The 17,875-nt window shown below is 50.4% G+C and overlaps 1 protein-coding gene across 1 annotated transcript in view; it reads right to left on the bottom strand.

Annotated features, from left to right (window-relative positions):
* WNT9B (Wnt family member 9B) overlaps positions 1-4,669 on the bottom strand; it is a 36,418-nt gene extending 31,749 nt beyond the window's left edge. The window contains exon 1 of the mRNA XM_008012232.3: positions 4,538-4,669. Within this exon, the coding sequence (XP_008010423.2) occupies positions 4,538-4,614 (77 nt within the window). The 5' untranslated portion in view covers positions 4,615-4,669. The remainder of the gene's footprint in view (positions 1-4,537) is intronic.
* Between the last annotated feature and the right edge of the window lie 13,206 nt (positions 4,670-17,875).

The following is a 17,875-nucleotide window of genomic DNA, read 5'->3' as shown; positions in this document are numbered from 1 at the left end:
GCAAGGTTAAGACATTTGTCCAAAGTCACACAGTTAGCAACAGGCAAAGCTGGGGTTCACTGTCTTGTGCTTTCATAAACTTCTCTGTACTGTCCCTAGAGAGGAAAGAAACTCAACCAGTGCAGAGGTCACACACTGAAGAAACATCACCAAAGTTAACTATGATTTAAAAAGTTGCATCCACAGAAACTATTTCTAGTTACGAAGCCATTGGGATGACTTAAAGACTGGATTGGGGGCCGGGCACAGTGGCTCACACCTATAAGCCTGGCACTTTGGGAGGCCGAGGTGTGTGGATCACTTGAGCGACCAACATGGCAATCAACATGGTCTCTATTAAAAATACAAAAATTAACCAGGCATGGTGGCACACGCCTGTAATCTCAGCTACTCGGGAAGCTGAGGCGGGAGAATCCCTTGAACTTGGGAGGTGGAGGTTGCAATGAGCCAAGATCGCGCCATTGCACTCCAGCCTGGGTGACAGAGCAAGACTCCGTCTCTAAATAAATAAATAAATAAATAGACTGGATTGGGTAACTGGGCCTGTCTTGTGCCCAGCTCATCACATAATGCAGTGCATTTTCATTTATACAACATCACAGAAGTTAACATTTGTGGAATTCCTAGGCATTCAAAGCCAAAATAAAAACTCTTCGGCAATCCTGGACTTCCAGAGCCAGGACCAGCCCTGTTAGCATTAGGGAACCTTAGCACCTCCAGGTGCTACTGACCTTGGAGATGAGTGATTTGATGAGGGACAACACAGAGAGTGTCCTAGAGCCAGGACTAGCTCAGCCCCTGACCTCTGGTCCGCCTCCTGTCCCGCTGCCACCATGCTGTTCTGTGAGCCAAACTGACAGCCTAGCAGGGGTCAGTGCATCCCGTCTCACTACTGAGGACAGAAAAGAATGTGTGGCCTTACCCATCTCACTACAGCCAAGAGGGTCTAAAAGAGTCAATTAAGCAGGGAAGGGAGGCTTCCCTCCACCCTCACCCTCTGTAGCCTCTCTGTAGCCACTGCTGCCCTGGAGGAATCATACTGTCTCAGCACTGGAGGCTGTTCCTTGTAGGTTGAAGGGCCCAGACTGGAAGCAGGACAAGGTTTCTATTCATCCTCCCCCACCAATTCGCTGTGTGACATTCGGTTACTCACTGAACCCTTCTGACCTTCAGATTCCTTGTGGGAACTATTTACACCCATCCTACATGGCTCTGGAGGAAGGGCTCTGAGGATCAGATGAGATAGGTGGCTGTATGAGAAAGTGATTTGGGCTGGGCATGGTAGCTCATGCCTGTAATCCCAGCACTTTGGGAGGCCCAGGCAAGTGGATCACCTGAGGCCAGGAGTTCAAGACCAGCTTGCCCAACATGGTGAAACCCCGTCTCTGCTAAAAATACAAAAATTAGCGGGGTGTGGTTGGGGGCACCAGTAATCCCAGCTCTCAGAAGGCTGAGGCAGGAGAACTGCTTGAGCCCAGGAGGTGGCAGTTGCAGTGATCATGACACTGCACTCCAGCCTGGGTGACATACCGAGACTCCGTCTCAAATAAAGAAAAAAAGTGATTTGGAAACTGCAATGCTAGTTATGTTTTTTTGGTTTTGTTTTGTTTTGTTTTTAATCACCATTAACAGAATTAGGCTCTAGGCTCACTCAAAAAGAGCAGAACCAACAGCTGGCTCACTGTTTTGGGGTTGGGAGGTTGCCTCACCTGAAAAATTGGGATAATAATACATGCTGCTTGAAGCAGTGAGTTTTGGACCAGAGATCTTTCCGGGGTCACTTCCAACTCTGAAGTCTATGATTCTATGATTTCAAAGAGCCCAAGAAGATTGGCCTCACCTGCCTTCCTGATGTTTGCATATTCTCTTATCAGGATGCCAAAGCACTTCGTGTTATAATCAAATGTAAATGACTGCAGAGGAACAAGCACTTTGCCTCACTTTCCCACTACAGTGTAGATGACTGATACCAGATTCCTCCCAGAGAGGAAATGCAGATGGGAAGCTGGGAAACCTGGTCTGAGTCACCAGAGGGTTTCTTCACGGAGCACTCAGGCTGAATCCTGTCTGTTCCCTGAGACCAAACACTTAACATCACGAGGCCCCAGTTTTAGCTGATTCTCTGAGCATCTGTCCTGCTCCCAAGATTGGTGGTGGCGGCTTTTGTGTCCTTTGTCAGCTCTTTCCAGCTTGGCTCCTGAACTGGAAGAGGTGGCTCCGATACTCACTCCTCCCAGCTCTAACCCAGGCCTATTTGACCATCTCACCTGTCATTTTCAAGGCTGCTCCATGTTCAGTTACCTCAGATTCTAACCCCATGCAGTGCTGAGAACACTTTTCCCTTCCAAGACAGCAGCTAGGGTGGTCCTCCTGGAACCCCTCTCCTCTCATCCCACCTGACTCTTGCCCCATTTCCAACCATAAAAACCAAGTAAACAAATGAATTGTGGAAATGAGCCAATGTATAAGACACTATAGGTACCATTTTTCCCATCCCTTTCCATTCCAGCTCAGAAAACTGTTAGGGCCAGGATATCAAGATTCTATACCTGGTGTCCTTAATGAAAACAAACTATCCAGGTCTGGTGGCTCATACCTGTAATCCCAGCACATTGGGAGGCTGAGTTGGGTAGATTGAGGTCAGGAGTTCGAGACCAGCCTGGCCAACATGGTGAAACCCTGTCTCTACTAAAAATACAAAAAATTAGCTGGCATGGTGGCACGCACCTATAGTCCCAGCTACTCAGGAGGCTGAGGAAGGAGAATCGCTTGAACCCAGAAGACGAGGTTGCAGTGAACCGAGATCGCATCACTGCACTCCAGCCTGGGTGACAGAGGGAGACTCTGTCTAAAAAAATAAATAAATAAAATAAAAAATAAAATAAAATAAAAGTCACTAGCATTAGTTGAGCACTTACTGCATGCTAGACACTGTCCTAAGTGCTTTACACATACTAGCTCAATCCTCTTATAAAATAGGCAGTATAATCTTCATTTTACAGATTGAGAGACTGAGAGACAGAGAAGTTAAGTGACTTGGCCAAGAGCACACACCTAGCAAGTGGCAAGACTGACCCCAGAGTCTGTGCCCTAGTGATGACATCCTGCCTGCCGAGGCAACAACCATTCCTTCAAGCCTGAAATCTTTGGGCAACAAACATGTTGTGTACTGCTCTTGGGATGGATCGCAATAGGATCAGTCATGTCAAGTTCAGCCTCTTCTTTGTACAAAAGGAGAAAGTGAGGCCCAAAGACTGAGTGGTCTTTCCATGTCATTAGCAAGCTGAGCCCAGAGCTAGGGTCTGGGATGATACCCTCCTCCACAGCCCAGACATGTTTTCACCAGGGGTCATGACCTGGAAATTAGCCCACAGCCCTTACTCCAACCTATGCAGAACTTCTCAGACCTTTACACACCTCTCTCTGGCTACTTTTTCAAAGCAGCCTCTAGCAGGTCACTTGCTTGGTGTTTTCTTGCCTTTGCTGTATATACCCAGACTGCAAGCCTCCTATTGATTCGGGGTGAAGATTTTAAAAGGAGGCAAGGCTTAAAGTAACAGGCTGTACATATTGGAGTTGGCTTTGGGTGGAGGGTGGGAAGGTGACTTCTTACCCATGATACCCGCCCCCATCCTTCACCAAATCCCTGCAATTCAGGGTCAGAGAAGAAGGGACTTGGAAACAATTACCCTATAACTTTTGATCCAAACATTCCCCTCATAGTTCCTGTCCCTCTCTCTCCCCAGTGTCACCTACCCCACTGTCTCCCCAGGTGTCACCCCCCACTGTGATCCTCCTTTTCCAACCATGTACACACACACATACACACACACACACACACACACACACACACACACACACACACAGGGCCCTCTCACTCTTTCCGGTGTTCTCCTGAGAAATCACCCCATGCCAGGTCTGAGATGTGGTCGGGTTTCCCCAGCGCACGGTTCCTTCCTGCGTCTCCAGCTGGCGCTCTCACGGTCGGAGGCTTCCTCCATTCCCCCTGCACGCGCACGATCCTCTGCCCCGAGACCGGGAACAGCCTGCCCCACCCATCCACCCAGCCCTCTCGGTCTCCGCTCCGCAGGGCGAAGGCGGAGGGTGGGGAAGGAGTCCGAGGCAAGGACGGCTCGACGGAGGCCAGGATGGCGGCAGACGGGGCACCCGCGTGAGGATCCCGAGAGGGCATCAGAGAGCTGGACTGACGCCTGAACGGGCGGGGCCAAGACAGACGGGGCCAGGGTCCGAGGCGTGCGCAGAGTCCAAGACCCGGCGGGATGAGAAGAGCGGCGGCGGAGGGGACCAGAGACTCGGACACTGAACAGGGCGATGGATTCGGAGTCGGGAAAGCAGCAGACCGAGCTCAGGGCGCGAACTCCGACTGCGAAGTGGGCTGGGTCGCGCCAGGCTAGGGTCTGAGTTCGAGACCTCGGCGGGGCCAAGGACAGCGGGAGGGAAAATTTGGCCCAGCTGTAGTGGAGGAGGGAGAGGCGGGCGGGCCAGGGAGCGGGCGGGGGGCGCGGCGGGCACTGACCCGAAGTAGGAGGCGGCGGCGGCGGGCAGCGCCAGCAGGCAGAGCCCGGCCAGGGCCAGCGCGGGCGGGGGGCGCATGGTGCCGGCGGCGCGGCGCCCTCTAGCATCTCCTCGCGCCGCTCAAGCTCGCAGCGCCGCCACCAGCCGCCCGTGGGACTTTAAACCAGGTGGGGCGGGGAAGGCGGCGCTGGGGGAGGGAGGAGATTGGGAGGTGCCCCAACCCCGGGCGGCGAGCCCCCCGCCCCATTGGCCCCGCCGCCCTCGCTCCGCCCCCTCGCGGGTGGGGCCACCGCCCAGAGCCCGCCCCCTCCCCGCCCCCCATTGCCCCGCCCTCCGGCCCCAGGTGAGCGCTCACCTGGCGCCGCGCCCGCCGGAGGTCGCGGCGGCTGAACGTGAAGCCCCCCGGGCCTGGAGAGGCGGGGAGGAGGGTACGAGGCGGGGACTGAGGAGATTCTGCCTCTCCGGGGTGGGGCGGAGGCAAGCGCAATGGCTTCTCCGAGGTAGAGAAGGTGGAGGGGGGGGGAGGAGGAGGGACGCATCTGGAGTCGGTGGAAAACCCGGGTCATGTCCGCCCTCCTGCCCAGCGAGTGTGGGTCTCTTCGCCGCAGCCCCCAGACTCAGGGCAGGGCCGGGTCCTGACGCAGAACCGCTCTCTGGAAGGGGGGGAAATGCATGTCCAATGGTTCGGAGGACCCTGTTGCCAGGCAGAGTCTTGGTTAGAGGGGAGAGAGGAAAGGGCGCCCTGTTTTTAAACGGGAGAGTGACTGTCACTGGCGAGGTGCACAGCGTGGGCCTCCGTGGGCTTTTGACAAAATGCTGCTGATGTTCCCCAGCGCAGAAATCCAGAGTGGACAGTGGGGCAGACAGAGCCCTGCGGGAGGAGGGACCCACTTTCCAAGGTGTGTAGATGCCAGAATCTCTGGTAGATAGGGTGGGACCTTCAAGTGTTGGGCCCCAAAGTTCTGTTTTGCTTATTATTTTTTAAAGTTTAACCCCAATTTCTGCAGCGAAGGTGCAGAGATCAAAGCAGTGGGTGGTACCTGTCTAGAAAGCAGACATACAATCAATGACCCAAGTGAGAGTTAAAATGTTTTTGAGAGTCTCGAACACTGGGTTAAATCAAGCAAAACAAAATATAACTTGCAATGAATGTCAAGATCTGCATGTAAAGTTTCCAAAAAATTAGCCATGCATATGGAACATCAAGTGACAGCGACCTTGGCTTTTCAGTGGACACCAGCATGGTAGGGGGCTGGGAGAGGTGTTGGGAAGATGGTGGCTACTGTGTTAGGTGGCATTAACAGAAGAAGCCCCCCACCCACCGCCCCTTTGAGCTTCTTTGAGCTCAGTTTCTCTGTCAAATGAGCACAGTGATTTGATGATCTGATGATTCCTAACAGCTCTGCCAACCCTATCAAATTCCATGGTTCTATTTATTGAGGCCACATGGCCCAGTGTAATGTGCAGAGACCTGGAGTCAAATCATGTGAGTTATGAACCCCATATGAAATATGGATGATGAGAAATATCTAACAGGATTTTTGTGCAGGTAAGATGTTAAATGCCAGCCAGGCACCGTGACTCATGCCTGTAATCCCAGCACTTTGGGAGGCCAAGGTGAGAGGATCACCTGAGGTCAGGAATTCGAGACCAGCCTGGCCAACATGATGAAACCCTGTCTCTACTGAAAATACAAAGACATTAGCCAGGCGTGGTGGTGCATACCTGTAATCCCAGCTACTCGGTAGGCTGAGGCAAGAGAATCGCTTGAACCCGGGGGAGGAGGTTGCAGTGAGCCAAAATCATGCCATTGCACTCAGGCCTGGGCAATAGAGCGGGACTCCATCTTAAATAAATAAATAAATAAATAAATAAATAAATAAATAAATAAAAAGATGTTAAACGCCTTGCAGGTGCCGGCACCTAATATCAGTGATTGTTATAGCTGCAGGCAGGACCGGGGAGTGATGGTGTTTATAACTGGTTCTCGAGAAAGGTTGACGGTGGTCTGATTTGTATCATTTGTTGATCTCTGTGACTTAAATATTCTCATCATGGCTGACTTCATGCCACCAATGTGGCATCGTTTCTGATCACTGGAGTTAGGAAGAGATGTGCACAGCTAGCCCTGCAGGCCAGCTGGGCCCAACTTCAGCATATCACTGATAAGACTTTGAACCGTGGGCCGGGTACAGTGGCTCAAGCCTGTAATCTCAGCACTCTGGGAGGCCGAGGCGGGGGATCACAAGGTCAGGAGATCGAGACCATCCTGGCTAACATGGTGAAACGCCGTCTCTACTAAAAATACAAAAAAATTAGCCAGGCGTGGTGGTGGGCACCTGTAGTCCCAGCTGCTTCGGAGGCTGAGGCAGGAGAATGGCGTGAACCTGGGAGGAAGAGCTTGCAGTGAGCCAAGATTGCGCCACTGCATTCCAGGCTGGGCCACAGAGCAAGACTCAGTCTCAAACAAACAAACAAACAAACAAAAGACTTTGAACTATGATCACAGAAGCTAGAGCATGAGGGGCCTGAGCTGGACCAGTATGAGTCAGAGAGAAGGAACAGCCAAGGACTGGGATGGCAGATAGACCCCACCAGGCCCCAGCCACACCTCCTAGGCAGGTGAGGATGGAGTGGGTTCGACTCAGGCTGCCCAGCTGCTCTTCCTGTTCTCATGCCCCTAAGCACACACAAGCACGATTGTGCATGGAGAAGGCAGGGCACATTCTCCCAAAGTGACACCTTTTCACAATTTCATGAAAGTTACATGTTGATGTCTGATGGGTAAGCCTATGAATCAAAGAGACTGGAAGAAGCACCCAAGACTCAATGGAGACATCAGTGGTTGGAGAGTGAGGAACACGAGGAAAATATTTAGATGGATGCTCTTGAGTCCTTGCCAGCCAATGGCATAGCCCCATCCTTGGGCTCCCTCCTCCTGATGTTAGAACTGTACCAGGTTTCTGTCTGCTGGGGTGTCCACCCAGCTTGCCCACAGAGGCTTCAGAGTTCCGCTTCTGCCTTTTTGGCCAACAAGGCTGCACAGAACTGCCCAGATAATAGCTCCTTCTTGCTAATAATAATTCCACAGCAGCTCCTGTGTACCAAGCGGGGTGTGTGTGTGTGTGTGTGTACGTGTGTACACACATGCACATGTGCCCAGCCTGGCTTACGATCTCACTAAAGCCTCAAGCCCTCCGGGAGGCTGGGACAGTCATAACCCCATTGCACAGATAAAAAAAAAAAAAAAAAACCGAGGCTGGGAGAGCTTACGTAGCAGGTGTAGGTGGGCCAGCTGTAGTGGAGGCAGGAATTGAGCCCAGCCCTAGCCCAGAGGTACTGTCAGTACTGACTGTGGCTCATGATTGGCCGTGGCTGGCTCAGAACTGCCCAGACACAGCCTGACTCACAGACACCTTTGCATTACACATCCTTACAAAGCATCGAGTACATCCTAAGTGTCCATCCCCAAGGGACTCATAGCCTGGAGGGGGAGATGGCAGTGAAAACAGATCATCCCTGCAATTGTGATATTACAGGATCCCTGAGGAAAGACATGAAGAGCAGCCCTTGGGACCTACAGCCTGTGCCATAAATGATTTGTTGCTCTGCCACCTTCCCTCTGCCTTGTGGGTTCCTGAAGGGCCGGCCTGAGTTTTACTTCTCTCTGTGTCTCCAGAGCCTGGCACAAGTCCCAGCACATAGTAGGTACTCAGTAAACAAGTGTTGTTTTCAGCTTATAACCCTGGTTTGTGGCCTTTTCATGGCTGTAAAGATGTATCATACAAACACATGTGTGCTCATGGAGACACTCCTTCCTGGGCTCGGACACAGGCTCCATGGGGCACACACACTACAGGCCAAGTCCAGGCATTTGGTGACACACAGACCCCCATTGCTCCCCTATGGATAGCTACATTCCTGGGCAGCTCCACAGCTGGTCCTGGGTCCACACATTCACACAGGTATGCAAGAGAAGCATTCTTAGATATCCACATGCAGCTACCTGTCTCCATTAACCAGCCCAAGGCAGCCAGCACTCAGGACTGGAGCCCTCTCCTCCTCTTGTGCACACACGCACGTGCACACACACACCACACTTTGGAAATCACAAACATGATGAGGCTGAAAGTTTTGCTACGGCCATACCAAATCTAGCTCCGGGATGTCTGCAGACCTCTCCTTCCTCTTTCTGGCACCTGCTCTCGGGCCAGCCCACCCTGCCTGAAGCAAACCCTCAGGAACCATCTGTCTTTGGTTGGCTCCAGATCTCCTGTGCCTCCTAAGTGGAAATGCAGTTTTCCAGGCTGGCTCTCTCCTCTAATCCCCTCAAACTGCACTGGAAATGAACTCTGGAACCAACAGGAAGTGGAACAGATGATGCCCCAGCAGCTCCGAGGGAAGGTGCCCATGATGACCGGAGACACAGCTGCCCAGGAGGGCTGGTCCTGGGGAGCCCAGACAGGACTGGTGTGGCTGTGGGCTCACCTGTCCCTCTCCCTGTCCTTCACCATCCTCCCTGTGACCTGGCCTTCTTGCCATAGCCTTATGATAACTGGCTCTGTCCCAACCACTCCCATCAGTCCTAGCCCCACATATTTGAACTGTATTGGCAATGCCCTTGCAACATTCCACTAGCATTGACTCTGGAGCAGTGCGAGGTAATGCGTGGGTCATGATTCCCCCCATCATACAGATGAGGACACCGAAGTCCAGAAAGATGAATGACTTCCTCAAGGTCATAGAACTCACTGGCTCTCGGGGATGGGAGACTTGATTTTTCTGGAACACCAGACTGAAATAGGACTGAAGCTGAATGGGGAAAGTGGGCTTCAGAATCCCTTCCAGGGAACTCACAGCCATGCCTGAACATGATAGAAAAGGGGGCAGAGAAGGACACCAAAATGTGAACAGTGGCTGCCTTGGAGGTTGGGAGTGTGGGTAAGAAGCAGTTTTATCCTCCTTGCATTTTCCTAGTTTTCTATGACAAGCATGTTTGACATAATGAAAAAAATTACTGAAAGTCGGGAGGAGACAAATACATAACAATGAATCTCCAATGGTGGAACTTCAAGCATTTGCAGGAAAGGTATTTGGGAGGCGCAGGGCAGTATTTCCGGACTGGAGTCCTCTGTGACCTTCACTCATCTGTCCTTCTGCAGGAAGCGCCCCTGTCCTATCTTGGGGCGCTCACTCCAGAGCTGGCAGAGCTCACCACTCCTCATGGCACTTCCAGTTTGAGGCCTTCTCACTTCCGTTCCTCCCTCCCTCCTTCTTCTTCCTCACAGAACACTTTGAATTGTCTTGTGGGGAGAGTGTGGGACTGACCTTCTCTTGCCCCTTGCCTGTCCAAGGCCATTCTCCAGCCCTTGATCCAGCAGCATCTTTGAGTTCAGTCAAGGCAGGCTGAATGCAGAGAAGCAGCCCTTTGGTGTCCCCCCACCCAGCCATGCTTCTGGGGCCAAGGGCAGCTGGCTTCCTGCTGGAACCCCACCTTGACTGACGACTCCTGCCTCTGCCCACTCACCATGTTGGTTCTACAACCTTTATTGGCACAACTGTACTTTGTTCCAGTGCCTATGTTGATATACACTGTACTTGAGTTTGGGAGATTAGGATCCCTGCTATGTGTAGACTGTAGACACCTCAAGATCTGAGACCCGGTCCCCTGTTTCTTTTCTATCCCACACATCCTTCCATAGTGGTACTGAGTTTCAGCCCATAGTAAAAAGATTGTTAAATAACTGAATTAATGAATGAATAACTGAATGAATAAACATTGGACCCTGGAAGGTCTGACCTGACTTATCGATGGCTACAAACACTGCCCCAGATTTTATAATGTTCATGAGAGACAGGATGAGCCACCTGTACTGACATGGTTGAAACTAGCAGGAGTGCTTTGAGCAGTCCAGTTCTGTCTAGCAGTTATAGGTAAGTAAGTAGTGACCTGAAGGGGAAATCTCAATTTCAGATAACATGGTCGGGCGTGGTGGCTCATGCCTGTAATCCCAGCACTTTGGGAGGCTAAAGTGGGTGGATCACCTGCGATCGGGATCACCTGAGATCACCCTGGCCAACATGGTGAAACCCCATCTCTACTAAAAATACAAAAATTAGCTGGGCGTGGTGGCAGGCGCCTGTAATCCCAGCTACTCAGAAGACTGAAGCAGGAGAATCACTTGAACTCAGGAGGCGGAGTTTGCAGTGAGCGGACATTGCACCACTGCACTCCAGCCTGGGGGACAGAGCGAGACTTGACCTCAAAAAAAAAAAAAGGCTGGCACTGTGGCTCACATCTGTAATCCCTGCACTTTGGGAGGCCGAGGTGGTTGGATCATGAGGTCAGGAGTTTGAGACCAGCCTGGCCAAGATGGTGAAACCCATCTCTACTAAAAATACAAAAATTAGCCAGGTGTGGTGGCGGGCACCTTGTAGTCCCAGCTACTCAGGAGGCTAAGGCAGGAAAATCGTTTGAACCCGGGAGGCAGAGGTTGCAGTGAGCCAAGATCGCACCACTGCACTCTAGCCAGGGTGACAGAGCAAGACTCTGTCTCAAAAAAAAAAAAAAAAAAAAAAAAAAAAAAAAAAAAAAATTCAGATAACTCACTACATTGTCCCCATAAGTGGACTCACCTGTCCCCACAGGTGACATATATGTCCAAGCTCTGCTTGGGCACTGGGCTCAGCATAAATATAATCTCCACCCCAGCCCTAGTTACCACTTTTAGGAGCATAGAACACAGTGAGCTGACCTGGAGACCAGGAGATGGCTGGGCAGGTGGCACGGAGCATCAGGCCATTCTGTCTTCAACCACTGTGAAGTCCCCTAAGGGCAAAGCACTAGCGAAAGACTCTACACTGGGGTGTTTTACAACAGAAAAGGGTTCCACGCAGGGCACAGCTATGGATACTGCTCAAAAGAAGGAGGAAGGAGGCCAGGCACTGTGGCTTACACCTATAATCCAAGCACTTTGGGAGGCCAAGGCAAGTGGATCATCTGAGGTCAGGAGTTCCAGACCAGACTGGTCAACATGGTGAAACCCCGTCTCCACTAAAAATACAAAAAATTAGCCAGGGGTGGTAGTGCATGCCTGTAGTCCCGGCTACTCGGGAGGCTGAGGCAGGAGAATCGCTTGCACCTGGGAGGCAGAGGTTGCAGTAAGCAGAGATCCCACCGTTGCATTCTAGCCCTGGGGCAACAAGAGCAAAACTCCATCTCCAAAAAAAAAAAAAAAAAGAAAAGAAAACAAGAAAGGAAGGAAGGAAGGGAAGGAGGGAGGCAAGAAAACAACTTTCTTAGGGAAAAGAAGTTAAAAAAATAATGCCATAATTTACTATAAATAAAATCCTATAGATTTGGGTCTGCACAGAGGCATTCTCAACATTTTTTAGTTTGTTTTCATCTGGGTAAGTTCTTGCTCTCTAAAAGGAAGGATGAGAGGAAAGGGGTCCCATCTTGAAGTTCGTAGGTGCCTGGAGGAATGCAATTCCTTTGCAGTTAGTTTTAGGAGTCAGCCACCACCAGACCATTTCCTCCAGGTCATATTATCAGAACTGCAGGTACAAATAAGTTTGCAGGAAGTGCTCATTAACCATGTCCTGACTAGTAGACAGTTGGACCACAGCATGTTTTCCTGAACTCAGGGTAGGACAGCAGTGGCCCAGCCACATGGTTTTCTTTAAACAAAAGACAGACTCGAACCTTGGTTTATCTCTGGGATGCAGTGAGCTGAGTGTTAACTTATTTAAAAAAAAAAAAAAAGTGGCTAACTCCACCTCACTGCATATTTTCCATTTTATATAAAGTATAAGGCTGGATACGGTGGCTCATGCTTATAATCCTAGCATTCTGGAAGACTGAGGCAGGAGGATTGCTTGAGGCCAGGAGTTCAAGACCAGCCTCGGCAACACAGTGAGACCCTGTTAATACAAAAAAGAAAAAAACATTTGTGAGACATTGTGGCACATGCCTGTGGTCCCAGCTACCCTGGAGGCTGAGATGGGAGGATTGCTTGAGCATGGGAAGTTGAGACTGCAATCAGCCATGACGCCACCACTGCACTCTAGCCTGTGCAACAGAGCAAGAACCCTGTCTTAGAAAACATAATGATAAAGTATGAATATATAATATTCAATTTAACATACTTTGAATAAGCATCTGGTGCTAAACCCTAGAGTAAGAGATAATGAAGTCAGTTCTTGTCCTTGAGGAGCACACAGGGAAAGACACATAAATAAATGCAGAGAGCATTCTGACATTTCTATGTAAGTGTGAACTAGTTATTGAGCACTTACATTGCACCAGGCATTGTTCTAAGTCCTATAAAACTGCTAACCCATTTAATCTTCATAACATTTTACAAATGAGGAAATGGGCACAGAGAAGTCAAGTAACTGGCCAGCTAGTAAGCTTAGAACCGGGATTAGAACCCAGGGAGCTGGTATCAAAGACACATATTTAACCGCTGTGCGGCAGGAAAGAGAAGAAAGTACCAAATAAGGCAGGAACCCAGGAAAGAGGACAATCAATTCATTGTTCCAGGTAAGAGGTAGCTAAGACAATAGCGACTGAGATGCAACAATGTTTGAGCTAGATTTTGCAGAGTGATTTTTTTTTTTTTCAGTCCTTCTTTCTTCACTTTAACGGATGGAATAGTCCCTCCTAATTAGCCACACAAATGTTTGAAAAGAACCCAAGTTCTCCCACTGGCTGTCATTATAATTGTATGGGTTCACCCAAGAAAGCATGCCTTTGCTATATTAAGGTCTACTTTGGAGTGAGAGGAGGTTGAAAAAGTGTTGGGAACTTAAGGATAGAGAATGTTTTACCAGGTGCAGTGGCTCACGCCTGTAATCCCAGCACTTTGGGAGGCCGAGGCAGGCGCATCAAGAAGTCAGGAGATCGAGACCATCCTGGCTAACATGGGGAAACCCTGTCTCTGCTAAAAATACAAAAAAATCAGCCGGGCATGGTGGCGGGCGCCTGTAGTCCCAGCAACTCGGGAGGCTGAGGCGGGACAATGGTGTGAACCAGGGAGGGGGAGCTTGCAGTGAGCCGAGATCACGCCACTGCACTCCAGCCTGGGTGACAGAGTGAGACTCCCTCTCCAAAAAAAAAAAAAAAAAAGAATAGGGAACGTTTTTTAAGCTAGCTAAGCCTTTCCAATCTGCTATTGATTCTGAAATATCATTTTCATCCCCCCCCAGCTCCAATATTAACATCTACCCTAGTTTCTTCCTCTCTGATCTTGTCACCCAGGATGTGCCCATCTTCTTCCTCATGAGGGGCCTTCAGTGTCTAATGTGGCCTGGTTGCAATACCACATGTCTCCAATAGGAGTCACTGGCAACAACAGGATCATTTACCTGAGGTTGCATGGAGAGAACTCTGGGTCCTAACTTAAAATCTTGTCTCTGGCTTCCTCTGCGACCTCGGTTTCCTCATCCATAAAATGGATACAAACTGTCTGTCTTCCTCACAGAACAGTGGTGAGAAATGTGAAGATGAATGTGGACATCTTCTGGTGTGATTCAGAAGAGGCACACTGTCTGATTTTCTATTAGCTTCTGTCCAGATGATTTCAAAAAACTAATCATTCCACAGCTACGTTTTGAGCATCACTCACCATGCCAGGCCATCTGTAGGATCCAGGAATTATTTCTATCTTTGCATGAAAGGAGTTTGAATAAAAGTTTAAAGCAGGGTACGGTGGCTCACGCCTGTAATCCCAGCACTTTGGGAGACTGAGACAGGAGGATTGCTTGAGCCCAGGAGTTCGAGACCAGCCTGGGGCACCATAGCAAGATCCCATCTCTACAAAAAAAATTAATAGCTGGGCATGGTGGTATGCACCTCTGGTCCCAGCTACTCAGAAGGCTGAGGCAGGAGGATGGTTTGAGCCCAGGAGTTTGAGGCTGCAGTGAGCCATGATCGCGCCACTGCACTCCAGCCTGGGCGACAGAGGGAGACCCTATCTGAAAAAACAAACAAAACAAATAAATAAATATTTAAAGCAAACTGTAACCCTGAGGTGGTAGAGCCGCAGCCCCTGCCCTGGGAATGATGTTGGGGCGTGCAACAGTGGTGTATCTACCTCACCTGTGGCTGGAAGGCTCTCCTGACCAATAACTCTCTTCCTCACACAACCCAGTTTGTGCCTGAAGAAACTGAGGCACAGAGAGGCGAAGTGACCTGACCAAGGACCTAGATACCAGCAACTTCCCAAGCCTATAATCCCAGAACATGGAGTGGGAAGGGGCGGTGTGAGAAGGCAAGTCGTGGGAGCCGACCGGGAGGGTTGGAGGGGGAGGCCTCCCGGGTCCCCAGGCCAGCCCAGGCCGTGCGGATGGCGCCACCGCAGCCAGCCTTCTGCAGGAGCGCCCCCTGCCGGTCAGCGCTGCTCGCAGTGGCCGCGGACGTTGGAGGACGCTCGGCGCAGCAGGGGCTGTCCTGCCGCGGACCATAGACCCCCCCACACCGCAGAGGAGAGCAAGAAGGGCCCTGCGGGGTCGGCCTATGCCTTCACTTTGCACACGGCAAACGCGGAGCTCAGAGGAGGACGTGGTTGCTCAAGGTCTCTCAGCTGGATGCGGGTTTCTCCGTCCACCTGCCTCACACTGCAGAGCCTCCATCTCCCCTGCCTCCATCTACCCCGCACTCCCGAGTCCAGAGGGTCCTTTCCTCCTGGTCCTGCTCCCAGCCAGCCCCTAAACACCCCACCAGCCCCGTCTCCTCAAGGAACCCTCTGGCATTGCAGCCCCCAGCACTCCCTTCTCCGAAGCCCTGTTGCTTAACCCACTCTCAGTTTGGGACATGGCTTAGTTGGCCTGTTGGCACGACCTTGAGGACCAGGGAGGGGCCTCTTTCTTTCGGATTCTCCACCCTCCCGCCCAGAGGTGCCTGGGACAGGGCTGAACTCTTAACTCTCACTCGGGGATGAATATTGATGCCTGACTTTTCTTCTTCCCACTGGGAAGCCTTGCAGCAGTGTCTCTGGTCCTGGACTGCCAGGATACCTAGGCTGGCCTTTTGGCTTTCCTTCCTAGCTGAATGACCTTGGGCAAGTCCCTTACAATCTCTCAGAGCCTCCGTTTCTCCGACTGTACATAGGGAGAAAGCTGCTCTTTGGGCTGCTTGTAGAAGATTAAATGAAATCATGTGTGTAGTGTTCCTGGCACATAGTAGGTGCTCAATAAATGGTAAATTTGATTTGTCAGGCCTCCAAGGAGACTTGTCTGTCGGCACCCTCTTTCCTAGGGATGAGCCTTCTGACCTGAATGCTCCCACCCTCTGCCTCCTGTTGGAAGTAGCCTCGGGAAAGGGGTTCCATGGTGATGACACAGGGTCACAGGAAAGGAGAATGCAGTTGGAAAACAGAACCGGCTGCTTTCTTCCTCCACTTCTACTCACACCTACTTCCTGAGGCTTAGAATTTAAAGCCTGCAAAGGGCTAATATCCAGAATCTACAAAGAACTTAAACAAATTTACAAGAAATAAACAACCCCATCAAAATGTGGGCAAAGGATATGAACAGATACTTCTCAAAAGAAGACGTTTATGCAGCCAACAGACATGAAGAAGTGCTCATCATCACTGGTCATCAGAGAAATGCAAATCAAAACCACAATGAGATAGCATCTCACACCAGTTAGAATGGCGATCATTAAAAAGTCAGGAAACAACAGATGCTGGAGAGGATGAGGAGAAATAGAAATGCTTTTACACTGTTGGTGGGAGTGTAAATTAGTTCAACCATTGTGGAAGACAGTGTGGCGATTCCTCAAGGATCTAGAACTAGAAATACCATTTGACCCAGCAATCTCATTACTGAGTATATACCCAAAGGATTATAAATCATGCTACTGTAAAGACACATGCACACGTATGTTTATTGTGGTACTATTCACAATAGCAAAGACTTGGAACCAACCCAAATGTCCATCAATGATAGACTGGATTAAGAAAATGGGCCGGGCACGGTGGCTCATGCCTGTAATCCCAGCACTTTGGGAGGCCAAGGCGGGTGGATCACGAGGTCAGGAGATCAAGACCATCCTGGCTAACACGGTGAAACCCTGTCTCTACTAAAAAATACAAAAAACCAGCCGGGCGAGGTGGCGGGCGCCTGTAGTCCCAGCTACTCGGGAGGCTGAGGCAGGAGAATGGCGTGAACCCGGGAGGCGGAGCTTGCAGTGAGCTGAGATCCGGCCACTGCACTCCAGCCTGGGCGACAAAGCGAGACTCCGCCTCAAAAAAAAAAAAAAAAAAATTCTTTAGAGGCCAGGTGCGGTGGCTCACACCTGTAATCCCAGCATTTTGGGAGGCCGAGGTGAGTGGATCACCTGAGGTCAGGAGTTCGAGACCAGCCTGGCCAACATGGTGAAAGCCTGTCTCTACTAAAAATACAAAAATTAGCTGGGTGTGGTGGCAGGCACCTGTAATCCCAGCTATTCAGGAGGCTGAGGCAGGAGAATGGCTTGAACTCGGGAGGTGGAGTTTGCAGTGAGTCAAGATCACTCCACTGCACTCCAGCCTGGGTGACAAAGTGAGACTCATCTCAAAAAACAAAACAAAATTATTTAGAAAAGAAAACGACTCCCTGGAAACCATTTTATATGGTGACTAATCCCCTCTCTCTGCACAGGCCTCTATGCCAAACTATCTGTTTTTGTAAACCTAGATTTTTATGGACTGCATCTGCTTGAAGGCTGATATACTTGATATACTTATATGCTTGTTACAACAACCCAAATGATCTATGACATTTTACATATATGTGGATGTGTGTGTATATGTACTTTTTACATTTTATTTTTAATTTTTAAAATTAATTTATTTACTTTGAGACAGGGTCTCGCTCTGTTGCCCAGGCTGGAGTGCAGTGGCACCATCATGGCTCACTACGGCCTTGACCTCCTAGGCTCAAGCGATCCTCCTGCCTTAGCCTCCTGAGAAGCTGGGACTACAGGCAAGTACCACCATGCCTGGCTAATGTTTTCACTTTTTGTAAAATGGGGTCTCAGTATTTTGCCCAGGCTGGTCTTGAACTCCTGGGTTCAGGTGATCCTCCTGCCTTGGCCTTCCAAAGACTTGGGATTACAAGCATGAGCCACCACACTTGGTCTATGATTTTTTTTTTTTTTAAGGCAGTCCCTGTTCTATCTCTTCTGACCCGCTGACCCACTGGACTCTTCCTCTCTTCTCCTTCCTTCCCTCCCCACTTATGCAATCCTGTTCCTGCAGGGATGGCAAGAGCCTGAATCTTCATCCAGATGCCTCAGAGAGAAAAAAAACCAGCAGGGCCAGTGACACAGAGAAGGCTTTTGCTGTCCGTT

The sequence above is a fragment of the Chlorocebus sabaeus genome, chromosome 16 (genome assembly GCF_047675955.1).
Source record: "Chlorocebus sabaeus isolate Y175 chromosome 16, mChlSab1.0.hap1, whole genome shotgun sequence".
NCBI classification, from domain to species: Eukaryota; Metazoa; Chordata; class Mammalia; order Primates; family Cercopithecidae; genus Chlorocebus; species Chlorocebus sabaeus.
This window is presented reverse-complemented; position numbering and strand designations above follow the sequence as displayed.